The sequence below is a fragment of the Somniosus microcephalus genome, chromosome 32 (genome assembly GCF_052327205.1).
Source record: "Somniosus microcephalus isolate GS21.2 chromosome 32, FLI_Smic_1.0, whole genome shotgun sequence".
NCBI lineage: Eukaryota > Metazoa > Chordata > Chondrichthyes > Squaliformes > Somniosidae > Somniosus > Somniosus microcephalus.
Window position 1 is genome coordinate 8,615,423 of NC_141018.1, and position 19,341 is coordinate 8,634,763.

The 19,341-nt window shown below is 50.9% G+C and overlaps 1 protein-coding gene across 4 annotated transcripts in view; it reads right to left on the reverse strand.

Annotated features, from left to right (window-relative positions):
- Positions 1-19,341, reverse strand: part of LOC147097260 (talin-2) — a 354,000-nt gene that overhangs the window by 146,703 nt on the left and 187,956 nt on the right. For all 4 annotated transcript variants that reach the window (XR_015074349.1, XM_085972076.1, XM_085972077.1 and 1 more), the window contains 7 exons: positions 18,140-18,320; positions 17,702-17,815; positions 12,732-12,840; positions 11,357-11,565; positions 8,808-8,906; positions 5,878-6,045; positions 4,758-5,052 (listed from right to left, as the gene is read on the reverse strand). Coding sequence is in view for 3 of the 4 variants with exons in the window: in XM_085972076.1 (XP_085828202.1) it covers positions 4,758-5,052; positions 5,878-6,045; positions 8,808-8,906; positions 11,357-11,565; positions 12,732-12,840; positions 17,702-17,815; positions 18,140-18,320 (1,175 nt within the window). In the remaining variant the exon portion in view is untranslated. The remainder of the gene's footprint in view (positions 1-4,757; positions 5,053-5,877; positions 6,046-8,807; positions 8,907-11,356; positions 11,566-12,731; positions 12,841-17,701; positions 17,816-18,139; positions 18,321-19,341) is intronic.

The window sequence follows — 19,341 nt, forward strand, 5'->3', positions numbered from 1 at the left end:
GAAGGGCACCAGAGTGTAACTGAGACTCAGGATTGCCCTGGGGAGGGAGGGCACCCAAATTGTAAATGGCCCCTCCCTCCAATAGTGCAATCGTGGGACAATCGATTGGACGCCAGGAACCCGTGAAATGTTTTTAAAAATGAAGTAAAGAAAATTGCTCTCCTCTACAGCTGCCTCGGGACTGCTGGGGGTAACTGGGGCCTGAATCCACCATTTTCCCTCTACTTCCACTCACACCCCACCCACCCCCCCCCCGCCGCCCCCCTACCCACAAAGAAGGGCACCTTAGCACAGGTGGGAATCCCACCGACATTATCTGCCAGGATGGTGACCCCCCCAGGAAATGTGCCAGGGTCAGTGAGGGCCGCGTCGGGTGAGCAGAAAGCCCACCCTGCGCTGAAGTGCGGCCCGCCGAGCCCGCGTCTCCCTGAAGGTTCGTTTAATCTCGGCCCCTTCACTCAGCTGAGAACCGCCATCCTGTTGGCGTCGAAGACCCATCGCTCCAATTTTAACCGAAGACTCCCGGCAGGATCGGGTCGGGTTCGGTTTTGGGTCAGATGCCATTTTCCACCCTGCTCGATTTTAAGCCCCGCTAACTTCACTGGAGTGTAAAACGGGCCTCAGTTCCGACCCTACCTCGCTCCCGCCAGGCTAACATCGGGGCCCATGTCCGTGTGGATTTTAACGGAGGGGGGAAGGGGGTATGTTACTGTCCGTTTTGCCGCGTGTCTGGTAACCATAGTTACACATAAACAGCGTTGAAGATAAAGCATCTTATTAATATAAAAAAACAGAAACTGCTGGAAATACTCGGCTGCAGTCAGCATCCACGGAGAGAGATACAGAGATAACATTTCAGTTCGATGATCTTTCACCTGAAACGTTAACTTGGTTTCTCTCTCCGCAGATGCTGCCTGACCAGCCGAGAATTTCCAGCATCCGCAGTATTTTGGTTTACATCTTATTAATGTGGTTGAGGTGTAATTGTTTTTTAAATCAACACCTTTCAGGGAATCTAAGATTCAAGTTCAGTAACTTGCACTGAGTCAGCACTGAGGAATAGAGCAACATGAGGGCATTCAGCCCCTCGAGCCTGTTACACAGGAACAGGAGGAGGCCATTTAGCCCCTCGAGCCTGCTCCGCCATTCAATCAGACCATGGCTGATCTGCCACCTAACTCCAGCTGCTGTGTTAGGGCAGCTCGCGCTGTGTTAGGGCAGCTCGTGCTGTGTTAGGGCAGCTCGCGCTGTGTTAGGGCAGCTCGCGCTGTGTTAGGGCAGCTCGCGCTGTGTTAGGGCAGCTCGTGCTGTGTTAGGGCAGCTCGCGCTGTGTTAGGGCAGCTCGCGCTGTGTTAGGGCAGCTCGCGCTGTGTTAGGGCAGCTCGTGCTGTGTTAGGGCAGCTCGCGCTGTGTTAGGGCAGCTCGCGCTGTGTTAGGGCAGCTCGCGCTGTGTTAGGGCAGCTCGCGCTGTGTTAGGGCAGCTCGTGCTGTGTTAGGGCAGCTCGCGCTGTGTTAGGGCAGCTCGCGCTGTGTTAGGGCAGCTCGCGCTGTGTTAGGGCAGCTCGTGCTGTGTTAGGGCAGCTCGCGCTGTGTTAGGGCAGCTCGCGCTGTGTTAGGGCAGCTCGCGCTGTGTTAGGGCAGCTCGTGCTGTGTTAGGGCAGCTCGCGCTGTGTTAGGGCAGCTCGCGCTGTGTTAGGGCAGCTCGCGCTGTGTTAGGGCAGCTCGCGCTGTGTTAGGGCAGCTCGTGCTGTGTTAGGGCAGCTCGTGCTGTGTTAGGGCAGTTCGCGCTGTGTTAGGGCTCGCGCTGTGTTAGGGCAGCTCGTGCTGTGTTAGGGCAGCTCGTGCTGTGTTCGGGCAGCTCGTGCTGTGTTCGGGCAGCTCGTGCTGTGTTCGGGCAGCTCGTGCTGTGTTCGGGCAGCTCGTGCTGTGTTGGGGCAACTCGCGCTGTGTTAGGGCAGCTCGCGCTGTGTTAGGGCAGCTCGCCGCGCTGTGTTAGGGCAGCTCGCGCTGTGTTAGGGCAGCTCGCGCTGTGTTAGGGCAGCTCGTGCTGTGTTAGGGCAGCTCCTGCTGTGTTAGGGCAGCTCGCGCTGTGTTAGGGCAGTTCGCGCTGTGTTAGGGCAGCTCCTGCTGTGTTAGGGCAACTCGCGCTGTGTTAGGGCAGCTCGCGCTGTGTTAGGGCAGCTCGCGCTGTGTTAGGGCAGCTCGTGCTGTGTTAGGGCAGCTCGTGCTGTGTTAGGGCAGTTCGCGCTGTGTTAGGGCTCGCGCTGTGTTAGGGCAGCTCGTGCTGTGTTAGGGCAGCTCGTGCTGTGTTCGGGCAGCTCGTGCTGTGTTCGGGCAGCTCGTGCTGTGTTCGGGCAGCTCGTGCTGTGTTGGGGCAACTCGCGCTGTGTTAGGGCAGCTCGCGCTGTGTTAGGGCAGCTCGCCGCGCTGTGTTAGGGCAGCTCGTGCTGTGTTAGGGCAGCTCGTGCTGTGTTGGGGCAACTCGCGCTGTGTTAGGGCAGCTCGCGCTGTGTTAGGGCAGCTCGCCGCGCTGTGTTAGGGCAGCTCGTGCTGTGTTAGGGCAGCTCGCGCTGTGTTAGGGCAGCTCGCGCTGTGTTAGGGCAGCTCGTGCTGTGTTAGGGCAGCTCGCGCTGTGTTAGGGCAGCTCCTGCTGTGTTAGGGCAACTCGCGCTGTGTTAGGGCAGCTCGCGCTGTGTTAGGGCAGCTCGCGCTGTGTTAGGGCAGCTCGTGCTGTGTTAGGGCAGCTCGCGCTGTGTTAGGGCAGCTCCTGCTGTGTTAGGGCAGCTCGTGCTGTGTTGGGGCAACTCGCGCTGTGTTAGGGCAGCTCGTGCTGTGTTAGGGCAGCTCGTGCTGTGTTAGGGCAGCTCGCGCTGTGTTAGGGCAGCTCGTGCTGTGTTAGGGCAGCTCGTGCTGTGTTGGGGCAACTCGCGCTGTGTTAGGGCAGCTCGCGCTGTGTTAGGGCAGCTCGCGCTGTGTTAGGGCAGCTCGTGCTGTGTTAGGGCAGCTCGTGCTGTGTTAGGGCAGCTCGCGCTGTGTTAGGGCAGCTCGCGCTGTGTTAGGGCAGCTCGCGCTGTGTTAGGGCAGCTCGTGCTGTGTTAGGGCAGCTCGTGCTGTGTTAGGGCAGCTCGCGCTGTGTTAGGGCAGCTCGTGCTGTGTTAGGGCAGCTCGTGCTGTGTTAGGGCAGCTCGTGCTGTGTTAGGGCAGCTCGCGCTGTGTTAGGGCAGCTCGCGCTGTGTTAGGGCAGCTCGCGCTGTGTTAGGGCAACTCGCGCTGTGTTAGGGCAGCTCGCGCTGTGTTAGGGCAGCTCGCGCTGTGTTAGGGCAGCTCGCGCTGTGTTAGGGCAGCTCGCGCTGTGTTAGGGCAGCTCGAGCTGCGTTAGGGCAGCTCGCGCTGCGTTAGGGCAGCTCGCGCTGCGTTAGGGCAGCTCGCGCTGCGTTAGGGCAACTCGCGCTGCGTTAGGGCAGCTCGCGCTGCGTTAGGGCAGCTCGCGCTGCGTTAGGGCAGCTCGCGCTGTGTTAGGGCAGCTCGCGCTGTGTTAGGGCAGCTCGCGCTGTGTTAGGGCAGCTCGCGCTGTGTTAGGGCAGCTCGCGCTGTGTTAGGGCAGCTCGCGCTGTGTTCGGGCAGCTCGCGCTGTGTTAGGGCAGCTCGTGCTGTGTTAGGGCAGCTCGTGCTGTGTTAGGGCAGCTCGTGCTGTGTTAGGGCAGCTCGCGCTGTGTTCGGGCAGCTCGTGCTGTGTTAGGGCAGCTCGTGCTGTGTTAGGGCAGCTCGCGCTGTGTTCGGGCAGCTCGTGCTGTGTTCGGGCAGCTCGTGCTGTGTTCGGGCAGCTCGTGCTGTAAGCAATAAGGAAGGCAAATGGCATGTTGGCCTTTATTGCAAGGGGGTTGAAGTACAAGAGTGAGGAAGTCTTGCTACAATTGTACAGGGTCTTGGTGAGACCACACCTGGAGTACGGTGCACAGTTCTGGTTTCCTTATCTGAGGAAGGAGATACTTGTCTTGGAGGCGGTGCAACAAAGGTTCACTAGATTGATCCCTGGGATGAGAGGGCTGTCCTATGAGAAGAGATTGTGTAGAATGGGCCGATACTCTCTGGAGTTTAGAAGAATGAGAGGTGATCTCATTGAAACATAAAAGATTCTGAGGGGGATTGACAGGGTAGATGCTGAGAGGTTGTTTCCCCTGGCTGGAGTGTCTAGAACTAGGGGTCACAGTCTCAGGGTAAGGGGTCGGCCATTTAAGACTGAGATGAGGAGGAATTTCTTCACTCAGAGGGTTGTGAATCTTTGGAATTCTCTACCCCAGAGGCCTGTCGAGGCTCAGTCTCTTTGAGTCTATTCAAGGCGGAGATCGATAGGTTTTTGGACTCTAGGGGAATCAAGGGATATGGGGATCGGGCAGGAAAGAGGAGTTGAGGTTGAAGATCAGCCATGATCTTATTGAATGGTGGAGCAGGCCCAAGGGGCCATATGGCCTACTCCTGCTCCTAATGCTTATGTACTTAAGTAGGCCCAGGGCCCCTGGGAAATGGACCGAGATTACTCCCACTGCCAGCCAAGAACAGGCACAAACTGTGGACTTGTAAAAACCTGTAACTTCAACAGACATCAAACATAATCTAGTTGTAAAGGACCTGCAACAGGCCCCTACCATCAATAATCGAGGGGTAGCTGTTCAAAGATATTGGAAGTTCCCTCATCGTTCTTGCGCTAATCTCTCTCTCAGACACCGTGGATGGTCCTCGCTGCCGCTCCCGCTTACCTGCATCCCCCATGGAGCTGAAGATGCTCTCGGTCACGGTCATGATGGTGTCGGTAGCCTGGTCGTAGCGTCCAATGGGCTCCCCTCGGCTGGCGTACTGGCGCACGTGTTGGAGGAGGTCGTTGAGGGCCTGGCTCACCACGCTGGCCGCAGCACTGACCTGCTTCAGGAGCTCACCGTCATCCGTCGCAGCCTGGCAGGCTTTGACACAGCCCTCGACCGAGCGGTCTACCAGCTTGCCGGCCTCCACGAGCTGCTCCTGACACACAGGGGAGCTGATGGTTGGACTGACCACCTGCACCGGGCCACAGAGGGGGGTCATCAGAAGAACATCAATCCACAACTTCGCAAGAGACAAGTCACATCCAACACAATATTTACACCAAGCTTTACTGTAATTCATCAGATATCATAGGATCTTACAGCACAGGAGGCCAATCGGCCCATCGTTCCTGTGCCGGCTCTTTGAAAGATCTATCCAATTAGTCCCACTCCCCTGCTCTTTCCCCCATAGACCAACAAATTTAACTCCTGAATTAATGGTAGTTATTTTTTCTACTCATCAGCTGTGATATGTTGGTGCTGGGGAATGCAATATTTGAGGAATGGGTACCGCTGTGTCAACGTCAGACACGCTCGGTCGGTTATAACACAATGTGGAGCAGAGCAAAAGTTCCACTCGCTCTGCCCCAATCCTCAGAAAAGTGGCCCTTCCTGCACCAGTGTGGCAATCATTCCCTCTCCCACATCCAACCAGCATGCTTTACACTGATTAACACTGGCAATTGGTGCTGTATTAGGGCAGCTTGTGCGGTCGGCCCAAGACCCCTGGGAAATGGACCGAGATTACTCTCACAGCCAGCTGAGAGGCGAGTCTTTCATCTCAACAGACAGGGCTGGCTTTGACCTCGGCTCCCAGAGGTGAAAGGTCAGGGTTTAACCCACTGCCCAGCCATCAGTGACCTTTATGTAAAAATACCATCGACAACCATAATATAAAAGACCGCTTTCACAAAATAAGAGTTCCCTAATTGATACAGTTACAGTCCTGGTGGAACCACTGAAGAGGAAATCGGGTATCGGAGTCCATTGCTCCCGGGGTTGTCTGCTGTCCACTTACCTTGGCACAGGCGACGAGCTGGGACGTGGACAGGGCGCACTGGGTGGCGGCAGCAATCACCCGGTTTTGCAGGACCGTGTCTTCAGCCACTTGGGCGACGTTCTTGGCCTTCAGGACCAGCATGGCGGCCGCGTTGGCCACAGCCTTGGCCAAGCTCATCAACACGTCCTGCCAAAGGGAGACAAAGAGGGTACCGGCTCAGTATTACTGGAGGAGTTCCATCCCGCCAAAGCGACAAGCCCACTTAAACATAGAAACATAGAAGATAGGAGCAGGAGTGGGCCATTCAGCCCCTCAAGCCTGCTCTGCCATTTAATGAGATCATGGCTGATCATCCAAATACAGTACCCTGTCCCTGCTTTCTCCCCATATCCCTTGATCCCTTTAGCCTTAAGAAATATATCTAACACCTTCTTGAATATATTGGCCCAGAAGTTTGGGTCTCCACGGGTGAGTACGCACGGGGTACTCACCCGTAGGCCCAATGGAAGTGCCGGTTTTCTGCATGCACTGCGCATGCGCGGGAAACCGGCACTTCCGTTCCCCTGAAAGAAGGGGTTCAGAGTTTGAACGCGTGCGCGGGAGAGGCTGCGCGTGCGCATCGAACTTTGTTTTTTTTTTGCAGGTTTTCCCGAGAGGGTAAGTCTGCAGAAGTTACACATTTAAAAAGCAGGCGTAAGGCCTGCTTTTTACAAGGTAAGTGGTGAATTAATTAAAATTAAAACATTTTTTCCACAGGTTTATTATTTTTAAATACTTTAAAGCAAGGTAAGTTTATTTTTAGCCCCGTTAGAAAATAAAATTATTTTTTCAAAAATTTAAATTGTTTAAAATAGTTATTTCATGTAATTTATAGTTTATTTAATAAACGTGATTTAAAAAAAAATGTATTTGAAGATTTAGTGATGTTTTGGGGCCGTAGTATTTCTAAGTCTTGACAGGTCTTCCTGTCAATCTTATAAATGGAGCATTCCCTGCTCCGATTGGCTCCCCATGACCCACGTGGTCCCAGGGGACGCATCGAACTAACTGCGCCCCTGGGAGACGCAAGCACTGCGCGCCGGCAGCTGGAGCAGGCCCAGGATCGGAATGCAACGGGGGCCCACAGCTCAACGGCCGGCGCTACGTAAGTGCAGGTCGGGGGCTTACACGCACGGGAAGCCCCTGACCTGAATTTCTGGGCCATTTAATGAATTGGCCTCAACTGCCTTCTGTGGTAGAGAATTCCACAGGTTCACCACTCTCTGGGTGAAGAAATTCCTCCTCATCTCTGTCCTAAATGGCTTACCCCTTATCCTTAGACTGTGACCCCTGGTTCTGGACTCCCCCGCCATTGGGAACATCCTTCCTGCATCTCGTCTGTCTAGTCCTGTTAGAATTTTATAAGTTTCAATGAGATCCCCTCTCATTCTTCTAAACTCTAGCACATATAGGCCTAATCGACCCAATCTCTATTCATACGTCATTCCTGCCATCCCAGGTATCAGTCTGGTGAATCTTCGCTGCACTCCCTCCATGGCAAGAACATCCTTCCTCAGATAAGGCGACCAAAACTGCACACAATACTCAAGGTGTGGTCTCACCAAGGCCCTGTACAACTGCAGCAACACATCCTTGCTCCTGTACTCGAATCCTCTCGCTATGAAGGCCAGCATAACATTTGCCTTCTTAACCGCCTGCTGCACCTGCATGCTTACCTTCAGCGACTGGTGCACAAGGACACCCAGGTCTCGTTGCACTTCCCCTTCTCCCAATCTATTGCCATTCAGATAATAATCTGCCTTCCTGTTTTTGCCACCAAAGTGGATAACCTCGCATTTATCCACATTATACTGCATCTGCCATATCGCCCAACCTGTCCAAATCGTACTGGAGTTTCTCTGCATCCTCCTCACAGCACACACGCCCAGCTTTGTGTCGTCTGCAAACTTGGAGATATTACATCTAGTTCCCTCGTCTAGATCATTAATATATATTGTGAATAACTGGGGTCCTAGCACCGACCCCTGCGGTACCCCACTAGTCACTGCCTTCCACTCGGAAAAAGACCTGTTTATTCCAACTCTTAGCTTCCTGTCTGCCAACCAGTTCTCTATCCAAGTCAGTACCTTACCCCCAATCCCATGTGCTTTAACTTTGCACGCTAATCTCTTATGTGGGACCTTATCGAAAGCCTTCTGAAAGTCCAAATACACCACATCCACTGGTTCTCCCTTATCTATTCGATCAGTTACATCCTCAAAAAATTCCAGTAGATTAGTCAAGCATGATTTACCATGTTGACTTTGTCCGATCCTGTCACTGTTTTCCAAGTACTCTGCTATTACATCTTTTATAATTGTCTCTAGCATTTTCCCCACTACTGATGTCAGGCTTACCGGTCTGTAATTCCCTGTTTTTTTCTCTACCACCTTTTAAAACCTGGCCTTCAGTCGCATCTGACCTGGCACATTCACAGAACAGAATGAATAAAGAAACACGCTGCATCTGTCATAGACTCGGGGAATATTCTGCAGATGTACCACAGTAACTTTCTGACTGAGAGATCACTGATTGTATCTTAAACACCACGACCCATTCCCGGGTAATAACCATGAGCATCAACACTAACCCATTACCGGGTAGTAACATTGCAGTAATATTGAGCATTAACATTCAGCACTACCACTGTGCAGTTTCGGAATAAATTCTTGAAAATGCAGCTTAACAATTTAAGTAAACTGAAATTTGTGGCATTCTAGAACAAATATAAAACACAGAAAAACATGGTGTCAGAGAGAGAGAACAATTCCATGAAACAACTTCTAAAACCAACACGATTCAGATGCACCAATACGATGGGACCCTTCTATAGAAAGCTGTAAAACGAAGAAACCACCACTCTCTTCATAAAGAGACACAGATTTCTGTTCATAGTCTTTTCTTCCTACCTGAAATCGTTCGTCCGTCTCGCTCTCTCCAATATGCCGGAGAAGGTCTCCACTGGCCTGGCCAATGCTCCCAGCTGCTGTCAGGACAGTCTGCCGAGTCTGGGGGCAAAAATCACACACACGCACTTCAGACAAGAGGTACCTGCACCAGCCTCTGCTGGCTCAGTGTACACAGTACCCTGCGGTGATACACTGAGCCATGCAGTTCAGGAAGGGGTCATCTCCCACTCCTAGTATCTGCAGACACCCCAACCAGTCTCCATGTACACAGTACCCTGCGGTGATAAACTGAGCCATGCAGTTCAGGAAGGGGTCATCTCCCACTCCTGGTTTGTAGAGACACCCCAACGAGTCTCAGTGCCCTGGTCTAGAAGGTAGAAGAACTTAGCAAAGGTTTGCCGTTGTTTTCGCGGCCCCGATGGGTGGGATATTAAAGGGTGCGGGGAGTGAGTGGGTTTAGACTGGGTGGGATATTAAAGGGTGCGGGGAGTGAGCGGGAGAGTGGGATTAGACTGGGTGGGATATTAAAGGGTACGGGGAGTGAGCGGGAGAGTGGGATTAGACTGGGTGGGATATTAAAGGGTGCGGGGAGTGAGGGGGAGAGTGGGATTAGACTGGGTGGGATATTAATGGGTATGGGGAGTGAGGGGGAAAGTGGGATTAGACTGGGTGTGATATTAAAGGGTGTGGGGAGTGAGGGGAGAGTGGGAAGGGATTGGGTGGGATATTAAAGGGTGTGGGGAGTGAGGGGAGAGTGGGATTAGACTGGGTGGGATATTAAAGGGTGCGGGGAGTGAGGGATTAGACTGGGTGTGATATTAAAGGGTATGGGGAGTGAGGGGGAGAGTGGGATTAGGCTGGGTGGGATATTAAAGGGTACGGGGAGCGAGCAGGAGAGTGGGATTAGACTGGGTGGGATATTAAAGGGTACGGGGAGCGAGCAGGAGAGTGGGATATTAATGGGTATGGGGAGTGAGCAGGAGAGTGGGATATTAATGGGTACAGGGAGTGAGCAGGAGAGTGGGATTAGACTGGGTGGGATATTAATGGGTATGGGGAGTGAGGGGGAAAGTGGGATTAGACTGGGTGTGATATTAAAGGGTGTGGGGAGTGAGGGGAGAGTGGGAAGGGATTGGGTGGGATATTAAAGGGTGCGAGGAGTGAGGGGAGTGTGGGATTAGACTGGGTGTGATATTAAAGGGTACGGGGAGTGAGTGGGAGAGTGGGATTAGGCTGGGTGGGATATTAAAGGGTGTAGGGAGTGAGGGGGAGAGTGGGATTACACTGGGTGGGATATTATAGGGTGCGGAGAGTGAGGAGGAGAGTGGGATTAGACTGGGTGCGATATTAAAGGGTGTGGGGAGTGAGGGGGAGAGTGGGATTAGACTGGGTGGGATTAGACTGGGTGGGATATTAATGGGTGTGGGGAGTGAGGGGGAGAGTGGGATTAGACTGGGTGGGATATTAAAGGGTGCGGGGAGCGAGGGGGAGAGTGGGATTAGACTGGGTGGGACATTAAAGGGTGCAGGGAGTGAGGGGGAGAGTGGGATTAGACTGGGTGGGATATTAAAGGGTGCGGGGAGCGAGGGGGAGAGTGGGATTAGACTGGGTGGGATATTAAAGGGTGCGGGGAGCGAGGGGGAGAGTGGGATTAGATTGGGTGGGATATTAAAGGGTGTGGGGAGTGAGGGGGAGAGTGGGATTAAACTGGGTGGGCTCAAACAGCGAGAATACCAGTGCACACTGGACTGGTCTGACTTCTGTTTGTACTGGATCACTCTACGATAAATGGATTTCTGATGCAGAAAAAACGCAGCTACTGATCTATAAAATATAAACACTTTTACATTTAATTATTAGTGCTTTGGAATTTTGTTTTGCGTACGTGAATAACTTTAGTATCAAGTAAATACGGCGCTCCCTAAAAAGTTAAGTGGAGATTTAATCAAGGCGTTGAGAATTACGAGGGAGTTTGTTAGACTGGATAAGGAGAAACTGTTTCCACTGGCTGGAGGGTCGGTAACCAGGGGACACGGATAATTGGCAAAAAAAAGGGGCCATTAGGAGAATTTTGTTTTACGCAGCAAGTTGGAACACACTGCCTGAAAGGGCGGTGGAAGCAGATTCAAAAGGGAATTGGATCAATACTTGAAAAGGAAAAAATCTGCAAGGCTACGGGGAAAGAGCAGTGGAGTGGGACTAATTGGAGAGCTCTTTCAAAGAGCCGGCACAGGCACGACGGGCCGAATGGCCTCCTTCTGTGCTGTAAGATTCTTTGATTCTATTTGACCTTTCCAGGCTGATGTTGGTCAACGACCCTTTCGATTCTGAAGGGAGAATTAATGGTCGAATTAAACATTTCCAAAATGGGGCAAAAGGGAAATTCCTTGGCTGACCGACCACCCATCTCTACAGTTTCGCATTTCATTATTCAGCAAGAAACATTTTCTGTGCACCGCCCCCCCCCGCCCCCTTCACAGACGCGAAACCCCGTGCCCCAGCCTGCAGTCGCCACGCCAACCTGCGGGACGCCGACACCACCAGCTCACCTCTCCCGACGAAGGCTCGACTGCCTTCAGTAGATCAGACACAGCACCGGCCAACGTTCTCGCCGCACGCAGAAGGTCCTGGCCACTTCCAACGTCATCGTCCATTAGCGCAGCCAGCATCTTCACCCCCTTAGACATTTCCGTTAGGTTGGAAGAAATGGTAGTAATCGCACAGCCAACGGCAGTGTAATCAGTGTCCGCAGGATCTCCTAGAGGGTCAATATTTCAGTTTTACATTTTGCACATCTGCTCCAACATTCTGCTTGAAATCTCACTCTAACCTCCCGAACTGGACATTCCTTCCCCCCTCCCGCCAAAGCTTATATTCTCTTCCCCTCGGCAACACACCGTGCCTGCTTGCTCCCAGGTCTATATGGGCAAGGGGCGGTACCCTGGGCGGATTTGCCCTCTCCATTGTGGGAGGGCAGTGTCAAACACAAGCCTACCTCAAGGAGGTCAGGAAGCGAGGGGAAATGCAGGTGTTAACCTGCAACTCAGGCTTCAAAGCACAGGCCGCTAACTGTGCCAACGTGTTGAGTCACTGCGCTCAGCAGCTGTCAAAGAAAAAGCCAACAGTCTTTCTGATCCGTTCACCACTTCAAGTAAGAATAAAATGAGCACAGTTTGGCCCAGGTTAGACTCACCCTCAATCGAGTGAGGTGAAAAGGAACAGTTATGAGAGTGGGAGTTTCACCTCCGTCCGCTCGGACCCATAGCGGCAGCCGCAGTCCATCATTGGCCAAAGTTGCGAGGAGGTCCATGTACCCGTCCTCTTGGCCAATGGGGGAGAACTTACGTGTGCTCGCATGCATGCGCGTGAGTGTGTGATTAAAACACATTTCACCATCATCTAAAGTCGCATGTTCTGAGCTTTATAGCCCAAATTCTGCCATATAGACAGCTTTAAGCTGGAATGGAGGACACGGTGATGTTTGTGATCCACGATGAGATACTGTGTACAATGCCAAGGCAGAAATGCTATTCCTAAAGTAAATGTTCAGCGATTATGGAAACTGCTTCACATCTTGGATACAACTTTCCAAGTAATGTTTCAGTCGAAAAGACATCCACATCTCCGTTGAACTGTGCCTTCCATCGGATTTTCATCCCTCCCAAGTTGTTTTTTTCAACTTTGCCCCCAGTGAGCCTTTATGCCCCACCCCCCACAAACGTCTGGCCGAGTCACATGATCACCACTGAACAGTGCATCAACAAAGCCACTAAACTCTCAATGCTAATCTCCGACCACACCAAGCCACACGCGACATCGCTCAGGATGGGGACTGCGGGGGCAGCAGTGGAGGAGGTTCGGGCACCGGTGCAGCGGGAGGTGCGTTCCCAGTTTTGGTGCTCACACAGATCCTCCATCACTCACCAGCCGTGAGATTGACAACAGATGCAGTCCCTGCCGTGATCGCATCGACCTGCGAATGGATCTCGTGCTTCGATTCATCCACTTTGTTCTGAACCCACACCTTGGATGCCTGAGAAAAATGATGAATCAACAGTAATATTCAGACAGCAAATGGCCCCACATCCCACAGTAATCACGATACCCCGCAGAGAACGTCACTACTCGTCAAAACATCCTGAATCATATCTGGTACAAGACAACCACCGAGCACCCTTTGAAAGGGTTCACACTGTATGGCCTGCTCACTGACTACTCATTGAGATTTCTTTCATGGAATATTTTCCCAAGGCTCCAAATCGATAATCTTTACCAAACACTCTTTTACATCCCAGACAACATAGTACCAGTTACTAGTTACTGCAAATCTCAAGAAACTTCGCGATGGGGCCACCTGTTGGGATGTTGAGTGAGAAAGTGAAGCAGAACTGGAGCCGTTACCCTGCAGGGCTGCACCGGTGAGCAGGTCAGATACACCGAGCGTGTAAAGGAAGTCCCCTTCTCACGTCTCACAAAGCTTCACACACAGGATTACTCCGAGCACTTTCGAAGCAGGCAAACTTCAAGAGTACAGGTTTGAAACTAAAGGCTTACATTACAGTACTTAAGCTTTTCTTTTTTAAAATATCAAAATTTAGGGGCCACAGATACAAGACGGTCACTCATAAATCTAATAGGGAATTCAGGAAAAGCTTCTTTACCCAGAGAGTGGTGAGAATGTGGATCGTGCTACCACAGCGAGTGGTTGAGGCAACTAACATAGATACATTTCAAAGGGAAGCAAGATAAACACACGAAGGAGAAATGAATAGAAGGATATGGTGATGGGGTGAGATGAAGCGGGTGGGAGGGGGCGCGTGTGGAGCATAAACACCGGCATGGGCCTGTTGGGCCGAATGGCCTAATTCGGTGCTGTAAATGCAATGTTACTGTAGTCTATTGTCCAAAGGTTTGGCCATAACTGGTTGAGTCTCAGCTTTGAATCAAAGCCATTAATCCTCACCAGACAAGCCGCTGGGGGGGGGGGGGGGGGGGGGGCCTGTGGGTTGGAGTATTTCACCACAGCGATAAACCCTGGGGGGAGGGGCGGGCATGAGGGGGTACAGGGCACAGCCAAAACTGCTGCACGCACCTGGACACTCAGCAGCTGATCCCCAAGCAGCTAAATGATGCAGCCCTTTCCACGGTGCTCGGAGTTAGACAACGGGGACAGAGATTTTCAACTTGCCCCCTGCCCCAAACCCCCCGGGGGAAAGACTGGTGCTGCAGATCACCCCGCCCGGTTATAATTGCCGGGTTTTGCAGAGTCTGTTCTCACCTCCCCAGTCCGGAGTGCAATCAGACTTTTGACTGTCCGCGTGATACAGTCTGCTGCCATTTTAGCGTAACTTAGAATAAATTACGATAATTGCTTTCCAATTGTAACCGAAGCAAAGGCGGATTCATTTCGAAAACGAGCCGGTAACTTGAAAGCGGAGCGCGACCATGGCACTGAGCAATCCACGGGATTAAAAACCGGGATGTTTCCACACCGGGCGAATGGTGCAGTAGGCCAGATTCACACCTGGGCAAGGGGGGGGGGGGGGAAGAAGCTGTAAATCCACCCTAACACCTGCCAGCAGGGCAAGTGGGCACAGTCCTTGCCCGCGGCACTGTCGATCGAGAAAGAGCGCGGATCAATAAATCAAATAAAACAAGCCGATAAACGTTGAAACATAGAAACATAGAAGATAGGAGCAGGAGTAGGCCATTCGGCCCCTCGAGCCTGCTCCGCCATTCAATGAGATCATGGCTGATCATCCAAATTCAGTACCCTGTCCCTGCCTTCTCCCCATACCCCTTGATCCCCTTAGCCTTAAGAAATATATCCAACTCCTTCTTGAATATATTTAATGAACTGGCCTCCACCGCCCTCTGTGGCAGAGAATTCCACAGGTTCACCACTCTCTGGGTGAAGAAATTCCTCCTCATCTCTGTCCTAAATGGCTTACCACTTATCCTTCGACTATGACCCCTGGTTCTGGACTCCCCGGCCATCGGGAACATCCTTCCTGCATCTAGTCTGTCCAGGCCTGACAGAATTTTATAGGTTTCGATGAGATCCCCTCTCAATCTTCTAAACTCCAATGAGTATAAGCCCAATCGACACAATCTCTCCTCATACGTCATTCCTGCCATCCCAGCTATGAGCTTGGTGAATCTTCGCTGCACTCCTTCCATGGCAAGAACATCCTTCCTCAGATAAGGCGACCAAAACTGCACACAATACTCAAGGTGCGGTCTCACCAAGGCCCTGTACAACTGCTGCAAGACATCCTTGTTCCTGTACTCGAACCCTCTTGCTACGAAGGCCAACATACCATTTGCCTTCTTAACCGCCTGCTGCACCTGCAAGCTTACCTTCAGCGACTGGTGCACAAGAACACCCAGGTCTCTTTGCACTTCCCCTTCTCCCAATCTATTGCCATTCAAATAATAATCTGCCTTCCTGTTTTTGCCACCAAAGTGGATAACCTCACATTTATCCACATTATAGTGCATTTGCCATGTTTCTGCCCAATCACCCAACCTGTCCAAATCGTACTGGAGTTTCCCGACATCCTCCTCGCAGCTTACCCTCCCGCCCAGCTTTGTGTCGTCTGCAAATTTGGAGATATTACATCCAATTCCCTCGTCCAGATCATTAATATATATTGTGAACAGCTGGGGTCCTAGGACCGATCCTTGCGGTACCCCACTAGTCACTGCCTGCCACTCGGAAAACGACCCGTTTATTCCAACTCTTGGCTTTCTATCTGCCAACCAGTTCTCTATCCAAGTCAATACCTTGCCCCCAATCCCATGTGCCTTAATTTTGCACGCTAATCTCTAATGCTGGACCTTATCGAAAGCCTTCTGAAAGTCCAAATACACCACATCCACTGGTTCTCCCTTATCTATTTTACCAGTTACATCCTCAAAAAATTCCAGTAGATTAGTCAAGCACGATTTACCTTTTGTAAATCCATGTTGACTTTGTCCGATCCTGTCACTGCTTTCCAAGTGCTCTGCTATTACATCTTTTATAATGGACTCTAGCATTTTCCCCACTACCGATGTCAGGCTTACTGGTCTATAATTCCCCGCTTTTTCTCTACCACCTTTTTTGAATAGTGGGGTAACATTAGCTACCCTCCAATCCATGGGTACTGTTCCAGTCTATCGAGTTCTGGAAGATGACCAGCAATGCATCTACTATTTCTGGGGGCGCTTCCTTAAGTACCCTAGGATGTAGATTATCAGGCCCTGGGGATTTATCGGCCTTCAATCCCGTCAATTTCCCTAACACCATTTCCCTACAAATACTGATTTCTTTCAGTTCCTCCCTCTCATTAGTCCCTATGTTCCCCGACATCTCTGGGAGGTTATTTGTGTCCTCCTTTGTGAAGACAGAACCAAAATATGTATTTAATTGGTCTGCCATTTCTTTGTTCCCCATTATAAATTCCCCTGATTCTGACTGCAAGGGACCTACGCTTGACTTCAGCAATCTTTTTCTCTTCACATATCTATAAAAGCTTTTACAGTCAGTTTTTATCTTCCCTGCAAGCTTACTTTCATAATCTTTTTCCCCCCTCTTAATTAATCCCTTTGTCCTCCTTTGTTGGATCCTAAACTGCTCCCAATCCTCAGGTTTGCTGCTTTTTCTGGCCAATTTATATGTCCTCTCTTTGGCTCTTATTTTATCCCTAATTTCCCTTGTTAGCCACGGTTGAGTCACCTTTTTTGTTTTATTTTTATGCCAAACTGGGATAAAGAAATTCTTTAGTTCATCCGTGCGATCTTTAAATGTTTGCCATTGCCTATCCACTGTCAACCCTTTAAGTAACATTCCCCAATCAATCCTACCCAACTCGCGCCTCAGACCATCGTAGTTTCCTTTATTTAAATTCAGGACTCTAGTCTCTGAGTCAACAACTTCATTCTCCATCTTAATGAAGAATTCGATCATATTATGATCGCTCCGACCCAAGGGGCCTCGTACAACAAGATTGTTAATTAATCCTTTCTTGTTACATAATACTCAGTCTAAGATGGCCTGATCTCTGGTTGGTTCCTCGACATATTGGTCCAGGAAACCATCCCATAAACACTCCAGGAATTCCTCCTCCATAGCATTGTTACTAATTTGGTTGGCCCAATCTATATGTAGATTAAAGTCACCCATGATGACTGCTGTGCCCTTATTGCACGCTGCTCTAATTTCCCTTTTAATGCCATCCCCAACCTCCGCATTACTGTTTGGAGGTCTGTATACCACTCCCACTAACATTTTCTGCCCCTTGGTATTTCTCAGTTCTACCCATACAGATTCCACATCATCAGAGCTGATATCCTTCCTTACAACTGTGTTAATCCCTTCTTTAACCAGCAATGCTACCCCACCTCCCTTTCCTTTTTGCCTATCTTTCCTGAATATTGAATGCCCCTGGATGATGAGTTCCCAGCCTTGGCCACCCTGGAGCCATGTTTCCGTAATCCCAACCAAATCATAATCGTTTACCTCTATTTGCGCAGCTAATTCATCCACCTTATTACGAATGCTTCTCGCATTAAGACACAAAGCCTTCAGGCTTGTTTTTTTAACGCTCTTAGACCTATTAGAATTATTATTTACTGTGGCCATGTTTGATTTAAACTGTTGATTTCTCTGACTGCCACTTTTGTTTTTCTCCTTCCTATCTTTTGCTTTTATCCTTGTTTCCCTTTCCTCTGTCTCCCTGCTCAGGTTCCCAACCCCCTGCCATTTTAGTTTAAACCCTCCCCCAGAGCACTAGCAAACACTCCCCCTAGGACATCGGTCCCTAGGATAATGAGTCCCAAGTGTGAAAAGCTGTGGAGTACAATCATCATTTCAAACACGGTGCGAGGAGGCAGGCAGTAATCAGACTCACCATGTCCTGCCCCAGTGGGGGTAGGTTATCTATCTCAGTGAGGTCAGACTGAGCTTGCTGAACCGCCTGCATACTGGAGTTAATGGTTCCCATTAATGCCTGCTGTGCTGAGGTCTGTTAGGCGGAGCAAATTAGCAAAGCAAGTTAGAATAAAAGTAACAGATTTCATCCAAAACGCATATTAAATCAACTTAAATCAAGGCTTGAATCTGTGGTTAAATTACTTCTTTAAAAAAAAAACTTTAATCCACATGGTCTTTAATAAAAAAACAAAGAGATTAAATCCAAAAAGCAAAATAAAGAAATTGGCGCAATAAATATTTTTAATCCTTTGCTCCCAAACATGACTCAATAACGAACGGTAGGTACAGTAAATCCGTAGTTCCTGCCAAGTGAATGTTGGGCAATGTTGCCCAGAGGTGTAATTCTGGCTCCTACCAGTGGGGGCATGTGTCCCCGGTGCATCTGCCCGCTCAGGATCTGCTGCTGTGGAGCTGGCATGGTGCCCGTGTTAAAGCTCCCCGGCCCACCCGCTCCCGGCCTCATCACAGCGGGCAGCGCCACGGACGCGTGCTCGATCTTCCCCGTCTTATTAAACTGCTGCTGCAATATGGTGGATCTGTGGGGCAGGGCAAGGAGAGCACAGTTTATTCAACCAGACACATATGTCGAGGGGGCATTTACATAATCGTCCAAGAGAAAAAAAACACATTGCATTTCTGTAGCGCCCATGGGTTCAGGGGTCGCCTGCCTGGTTTACAGCCTGCCCAATTATATTCTCCATTGACCTCCGACCCAAACCTCCCCCTTTCCTGCCGGGCGGGTTAGAAAAGAAAGGCTTGCATTTATATCGCGCCTTTCACCACCTCAGCGCTTTATTTTTGAAGTGTAGTCACTGTTGTAATGTAGGAAACTCAGCAGCCAATTTGCGCACAGCAAGCTCCCACAAACAGCAATGCGATAATGACCAGATAACCTGTTTTTGTTATGTTGATCGAGGGGTAAATATTGGCCAGGACACCGGGGATCGCTCCCCTGCTCATCTTCCAATTGTGGCCATGGGATCATTTACCTGCACCTGAGAGGGCAGACGGGGCCTCGGTTTAACGTCTCATCCAAAAGATGGTACCTCCGACAGTGCAGCACTCCCTCAGCACTGCGCTGGAGTGTCAGTCTAGATTATGTGCTCTAGTCTCTGGAGTGGGACTTGAACCCACAACCTTCTGACTCCGAGGCGAGGGTGCTGCCCACTGAGCCACGGCCGACACCTTTCAGTTTGAGGCAAAGGTCGGTTTCTGAAAATCAAGATGCAGGAAGGATTTTCCGTGACGGAGTGGGCCAGTAAACCTGGCAGCTTTAACATAGAAAGGGAATGTGCTCGTTATCAGTGCACTTTTCAAACTTCAGCATAATCGGAAAGTGGGCAGGGACGTTAAATTTACATTTCAGTGAAAAGTATTGTGGCCCGCACAGGGGGCCCGATGGGTAATGGGGTCTGTGAATAATGGGGGCCCCCAGGGATAACGGGGTTCTCTCCCCCCCCCCGGGATAACAGGGTCCCCCCAGGGATAACGGGGTTCCCCCCCCCTCCCCCACCAGGGATAACTGGATTCCCCCCCCACCCAGGGAGAACTGGTCCC